The following is a 6742-nucleotide window of genomic DNA, read 5'->3' on the forward strand; positions in this document are numbered from 1 at the left end:
CCTACAGTCAGTATTTTCCCTTAAAAATGCCAACAAAAGCCTTTCGTTAAACCAGGCGTGGGGAACTCCAGGTCTCCTGCAGGTCTTAGATCTCACCCTGGGTCAACACGCCTGAATCAAATGATTAGTTCATATCCAGGCTTCTGGAGAACTTCAAGACACGTTGAGGAGGTCATTTAGCCATTTGAATCAGCTGTGATGGATCAAGGACACATCTAAAACCTGCAGGACACCGGCCCTCGAGGCCTGGAGTTCCCCACCCTGAGTTAAACCATCTGTTCAGATCATTTAAATATGAAGTACAGCGATGTTTCCTTTACACAGCAGCAGCACAACTGAATTAAGAGCAATGTAAAGGGGCGCAGTGTTTTGGGCTCTGAGGCCTGTGTCCCCGCTCTGCTTCATAAACATTAAAATGTTGAGCAGTGCAGCTTCAGGTTGTTCTTGTTTCAGCAGCTCACAGCTTGTCAGTCAAGGATGTTCAGCTCTCAGGTTGGGAGTCCAGAGTGACTGTGAGGAATGCTGCAGCTCTTTGTTCATATCCGCCTGAGCTTGGAGACTAAAATATTTCAGCCTGCAGACTCTACACACATACTTTGAATTGTTTTACATACGAGGATGGCTCCTGTCATTTGTTTTTTGCCTTTTTCTTAAAACATCTGCAGGTTGGGGTGATCGATTTCTCCATGTACCTAAAAGACGGTGGACACAGCAGCAAGAGCGTGGAGGGGTGAGTCCTGGCTCCTGTAGTAACTGTACACTGTGGGCCTGTAATCGGAGCGTGTGTTTTGTTTTTGCTTCACTCCTACCTCTGTCGACTGACAGCCATTTGTCTTGAACTTAATTGACAGAAAGTGTTCTTTTATTTGGACGGCTGGATTGAGCCCCAGCCTTCGGACCATATTTTTCCAATGTGTGGCCTTTAAACTTGAATATTGAAAAAGATTTCTGTTCCATGCCTGAAACACATTTTAGCCTCAACAGTTTAAAAATACTGCACTAGAATGAGATTTTCTGTCAGATTTCTATTGTTTTGTTTGTGTTGCTGTGTGTTTGTGTGCCTGACGGCTAACTGCACGTTTCTCTTTGTGCGTTTTCAGGGACGGTCAGATCACAGCGATTCTCGATCAGAAGAACTACGTGGAGGAGCTGAACAGACATTTAAGGTTTGTCGGGGTGGTGCGCTCACTTTGCTCTCCTCACCTTGGCGAGCTCGGTGACTCACCTGCTTTCTGCCTGTTTACAGCGCGTCGGTAAATAACCTGCAGGCCAAAGTGGACGCTCTGGAAAAGTCCAACACGAAGCTGACAGAAGAGGCGAGTCTCACAGTGATCATCTTCAAAAACTGTCTTTAAATGTCAGCCTTGCATGCTTTTAGCCCGGCTGCAGGGACTTCCTGTTTACCAAGCTGCTTTGTTGATTTCTGTCCTTGCAGCTCGCAGTGGCGAATAACAGGATCATCACTTTACAAGAAGACGTGGAGAGAGTAAAGGAGGAGAGCTCGTATCAGCTGGAGTCCAGAAAGGTGAACGCTGCTTATCTGCCAGTTTATGCAGCAGCTGACTCGAGCATTTGGAAATTTGTAGTAAAAGCAAGCGTTCCTTTTTTCTTCAGGCATTAAGAAGTGATTCAGCAGCAGACGGACAAGCGCTGGGGGAAACACGCAAGCAGCTCAAAGAGGAAACTTTGCTTCGACTGGTGCGTTTCAGCTGTTTGACAGTCTTTGTGTAGCTTTAAGTCTGCTGAGGCGTTGATACCAGCGAGAGATTATACATGTAGCCGTGTCATCTGCTGACAAAGTTTGTAGTTAATAGTAACAAATGTGCTTGGCCTGTTTAGTGTGTTCATTTTTAGCTGCCATTTACACAGAAATACAACAAAGCTTATGTGGAGAAAGACAGTCAGCCCAGTCCAAATTCAGTCCATTTAGCTTAGTTTAATTATGACATTCCTGCTTATATTTTTCTAACTGACAAAGTCTGACTTGTGTGCAGGATGTGGAGAAGGAGCTGGAGGTGCAGATCGGGATGAAGCAGGAGATGGAGCTGTCCATGAAGATGCTGGAGAAAGACGTCTGTGAGAAGCAGGACGCTCTGGTGGAGCTCAGACAGCAGCTGGAAGACCTTCGTGCCATCAACCAACAGCTAATGCACAAGTCACAGGTGAGGCGGTGCTTCTCATGTCTGATTATGAGGACACTGCTTTTAAAAGGCTCACATCCACTTTTGTCTCTCAGGGCTTCACTCGTAGATTTCAGCTTTTCCCAGAAACTTGTAGGTGTTTAATTTCACTATTAGCTCTCTGTGAAATGATAAAGCATCACTTCCTGTCTAGAATAACTTGCAGTCAGCAGTAGATACTGACAGACAGTAAGAACTTGGCTTTTTTTTTTCAGTTAAGGCAGAAAAGAGGAGGCCACTTCAATGAGAAAGTTCAAAGGTCTGCTTAACTGTAAGAAGACTGAAACTGTTCCACAAAGCAAGAATAAAATGGACGATAGCAATTAGTTTACTGGAACACATTAGGCAGAAAAGGTTTTCAACCTGGCCTCAGATTAAAAGGTGCACAGGTGATCTTCACTTGTGCTCTGAGTTTAGTCTCTTAATATGATTTCTTGCCGTCTGATCAACTAGGGATGGTCGCATTTATCAGATATTTCATCCATCCACCTGTCCTTCCTTTTTCGGACCCCTATCCTGGTCTTCACAGCCGCCTAATCCCAATCCTCCACCTGCTGTTCTAGGGATGACGAGCAGGTGGAGGATTAGATCCCCAAAAATATCTTTTCACACAAATCTGAGTGTATATGGAGGAAAGACATCAGTTGACTAGTTTGGATCATCTTCTGCAGAGTGCCGATGCCAGCTCGAAACAGAAGAGTGAGATCATCGTTCGCATGGAGGAGAAAATGAACCAGATGTCAGGGACCATAAAACAGCTGGAGACCAGGTGAGGCTAGTTTATTATTACAGCACGATATGCATTTGGTGCTTCCAGATGACATGTCTTATGTTCATGGATGCATTTTCTCTCTCTTCACTTTCTTTTTCTTTAATTTTTTCCATCATTTGTTCGTCTGTTGTTTTGAAAAAAATCAGTGACAAACATTTGGCGAAGCAGGCCCGGAGCCTGAACTCTGCAGCGGGGAAGCTGCTGCAGCTGCAGCAGTAGCTGCCTGCTTTCACGAGTCTGAAAACAAACATACAACCCTGCCTAATATAGAAATAACCAAACTAGGATGTTATCTTTTCTGTACGATGCTCCTTTGTTGTTACAAAATAAAAACCATCTTCTTACAACCTCCTGCACCGGCGCTCCAGCATCAGCTTTTAGTGTGGACTGAATGGATCCTTTAGCAGCCCCTTAATCCTCGTGTTTTCTGCCAGATGTGTTCGCCACATCAGATTTCTACTTCAGATTTCCGTTTCTAAAAACTGCCCCGGTAATGCTTTAGTCAGACATAAGATGAGTAGAGGTGTCTGATGGACTGATGTGCCAATAAACCCATGCTGAATACTTGACAGTTGCTGTAATGTGATTCGTCCTCAAACCTGAGGCTGTCAGATATTCTCAACCGACAGAGAGAAGTGGCGTGTGGCGCCAGATATCAGAGGGGTTTGTTGAAGTCGAACGTCCAGCGCAGAAGAAGGAAGGGGCAAAATTAATGAATAATTTAAAATTGTATGTGAACATAAGTTTGGTGTCAACTGTAGTAATCATTAGGCTAATAAAACGCTAAACAAACAGTCTGCTTCATGGTCTTTGGTCACAGTGTCCCAGGTTGCTCTTACATTTTAGTTTGAGTTGATCTCTCTTCCCAGCCACGTTTCCCTTCATCACATTTTTATTTTTCCATGAGTTTATGTTAACCCGCTCACCCCAAACCAGATGCAAGCAGGCGGAGAAGGAGAGGGACCTGGCTTTAGAGGCGAACCGGCTCTTCAAGCAGGACTTTGGAGACAAAATCGAGAGTCTGCAGGTGGAGGTGGAGCAGCTGAGGAAGCAAAGGTAAAGTCTGGCGCCTCACTACTCCTGCTCCATCCGAAACACTGAGATGACCAAAACAAAGAGGAAGAGGACAAATCGCTTCCTTATTACTAAAACAGATTCTGAAGTACGATTTCACTACCTCATCTACACGAGGCGTTTTGTAGAAGCTGTGAGCCGTGGCAGTTGGCAAATCCACATTTTGAATTTATGCTGAAAATGAACATTCTTTCTTAATGTGGCCCTAATACTCCTTTCTATTTTATCAGTCTTTCTTTGTTAAAACAGTCAGACTCTCACTCTGTGGTCTCAGTGCTCTCATTGAGATCTTTTAAAATTTCATCACCCCTTTTTTTAACCATAGAAACGTACAAATACTAACGATATGTAGCCCATCAAACCACATCGATACAGAGAGTGGTTTCAGTCTTATGAGCTGTTTCTAGAAAGTTTTGAGTAGCGACGTTTCACACAGATTTCAGTTACACAGGACGTATAACATGCAGGTTCTACCTGACAAAGGGACAAACACCGGTCAGAGGCCTGGCAGGAAACTGCTGGATGCACAGCTGTTAATCAAAGCTGCCTGCTTATTTCTACTGTAACACTGGGCTTTCCTACCCCTTCGAGGTTCCCCTTTACCATAAACGTTGTTCCTTTTTCTGCTCCAGATATGTTTATTAATTACTGTCGTCACTGAACTATACGTTTCTATTCTTTGGCTTATTTTGCTGTTTCAGGTCTAATCTGGAGCGTGAGCTGAGAAAAGGTCACGATCGAAAGAGCGACCATCACCTCAGTGCCTCCTCGGTACCTCAGTCCAGCACTCCGCGGACCGACAGGAGACAACCAGGGGATGTACCAACAGTACGTGGATTCTCACATTAACGATATGTCCGACGAACAGCTGTCAGCTGTGGTTTGGTGGCTTATGACTGTGTTCTTAACAGCAACTCCCAGAATCCCCGTCAGTGAAGGAGAAAGACCAGTTCCAGAGTGGCCCAGAGGACAATACCAGCCTGTAGGTATCTCAGAGTTTCAGAAAATAAAGTGAAATTTATGGAAAAATAATTCACTTTTTTATGTCTCGTCTTTAACTTTGAAGGTCCCTGTCGCACCACGAGGATGAGCAGGTGAGATTTGACTTTTTACCTGTGTGAAAGTTTGGCCTTTTAATAAGTGGATGCTGAAGCAGTCAGCATGTACTGATGGCAGTGTGTCTTTGCACTGTTCAGAGACTCATGCATTTATTTCTTTTTGTTGTTCTTCCTCAGGAGTCGTTCTTGGAGATCAGCGAGCCTTCCATGTGTACGATGTGTGAGCACGCCGACTCCCTCCTCAAGACAAAGGTACAAATTACTGAGGATCATTTTGAACTTGAGTTATCAAGAATATTTTTCTGTTTGGCATTGAAAGTTTACAGCTTCTTTAAATAGTTGACTCCTGTTTTTCTTGGGTTGAACTTCCTAAAGCTGTTACGGCTGTTCCAAAACTTATTTTCTGTATCAAAAAAAATATCAAACATATGCAAATAGTCTGGTTCAAATCCTGATTGTGGGGGATCCATTCCCATCTCATCCGTCTCCAGGCTGAGCACAGGAGGTGGAACTCCTCTTGTCCCCACGCTTTTTAAGGACTGCCCACATCAAAGATCAGCATGATCATCTCAAAGGGCAAAGTGATTATTAAGACTCACAGGTAGTCAGTCAGCATTTTGGATCAGTGGTCAGTAAACTGCCCCGATCTCAAACCAATCAATGATCTATGGTCAGGCTTTAGAAGGCTGAAGCGGAGTCTTTGATTGGCCGGTTCTGGCCCTCAGGGTGGGTGCTGAATGGGGAGCTAACGTGGACTGCACCAAAGCCCAATATGAGATGAATATGATCTGTGAGTCATGCAAAGCTACTCTCATAGAACCAAAAAGTAAAAATAAGGCGCTGTAAATGAGCAGAATGGAGGAGAACTCGTGTCCCCAGCTGTGGTTTCCTTTAATGGAGTTTTTCTTCTTCTCTGCAGAAACAGTGTAAGAACTGCAGCGGCGTTTTCTGTGAGAGCTGCGTGTCCAAAGAGCTGCCTTTACCTTCCTCCATTCTCCCAGAGACGGTCTGCACCGCCTGCTACTCGCTGTTACTCCAACAATACGCTTCATCACCAACATGAACCCACAATCATCACACACAGCAGAGACGCGCGAGTGTAACAATGGCACCTAAAAACCAAAAAATCCCAACTTCCTGAGACATCCTAGGAATCACGGGGTCTGTGAGCTATTTAAATCAGTCTTGTGTGTGTGTGTGTGTGTGTGTGTGTGTGTGTGTGTGTGCGCGTGCGCAGGGTTTCCTTATAATAAAAACAGCTGACGCCATTTATCTTCCTTTTCTGGTTCGTGTTGGTGATTTAGGCTTCTGTCGGCACTTTTAAGCTAAACTTGCTCTCCCTCACATGGCTGGATTTAAACAAATAAATAAAAGAATCATCTCATTTATGGACACTAAGTGATGAAAAGTTTAACTGACATTTTTATCCCCAGTGTTAAAAGATAAAAAAGGAAAAACTGGAATTCAAGGCTCGGTGTTTCGATTCAGAGATCAGGATACGGAGTTACTCGTACCTTTATGCACTTTTGTGATTAAACTGGCGTCACATTCAGGGAAAATCCTGACAAACTCGGTCAACAAAATGACCAAATGCTGTCATGTTGTGTGTCATTACTTCCTTAAAGACTGTTTTAAATAAAAAATAAAAATTCATGCTA

General features: G+C 44.1%; 1 protein-coding gene across 1 annotated transcript in view; it reads left to right on the forward strand.

Moving 5' to 3' along the window:
- The window catches only part of rufy3 (RUN and FYVE domain containing 3), a 12485-nt gene extending 5751 nt beyond the window's left edge, over nucleotides 1–6734 (forward strand). The window contains exons 5-17 of the mRNA XM_005730649.2: nucleotides 581–730; nucleotides 1101–1166; nucleotides 1247–1316; nucleotides 1436–1525; nucleotides 1615–1698; nucleotides 1995–2162; nucleotides 2852–2949; nucleotides 3889–4008; nucleotides 4728–4854; nucleotides 4938–5008; nucleotides 5093–5120; nucleotides 5262–5336; nucleotides 6004–6734. Of these exons, the coding sequence (XP_005730706.1) occupies nucleotides 581–730; nucleotides 1101–1166; nucleotides 1247–1316; nucleotides 1436–1525; nucleotides 1615–1698; nucleotides 1995–2162; nucleotides 2852–2949; nucleotides 3889–4008; nucleotides 4728–4854; nucleotides 4938–5008; nucleotides 5093–5120; nucleotides 5262–5336; nucleotides 6004–6147 (1291 nt within the window). The 3' untranslated portion in view covers nucleotides 6148–6734. The remainder of the gene's footprint in view (nucleotides 1–580; nucleotides 731–1100; nucleotides 1167–1246; nucleotides 1317–1435; nucleotides 1526–1614; nucleotides 1699–1994; nucleotides 2163–2851; nucleotides 2950–3888; nucleotides 4009–4727; nucleotides 4855–4937; nucleotides 5009–5092; nucleotides 5121–5261; nucleotides 5337–6003) is intronic.
- Nucleotides 6735–6742: the final 8 nt, after the last annotated feature.

This window comes from Pundamilia nyererei, unplaced genomic scaffold (genome assembly GCF_000239375.1).
Source record: "Pundamilia nyererei isolate P.nyererei 1_Seehausen unplaced genomic scaffold, PunNye1.0 scaffold00038, whole genome shotgun sequence".
Taxonomy (NCBI): domain Eukaryota; kingdom Metazoa; phylum Chordata; class Actinopteri; order Cichliformes; family Cichlidae; genus Pundamilia; species Pundamilia nyererei.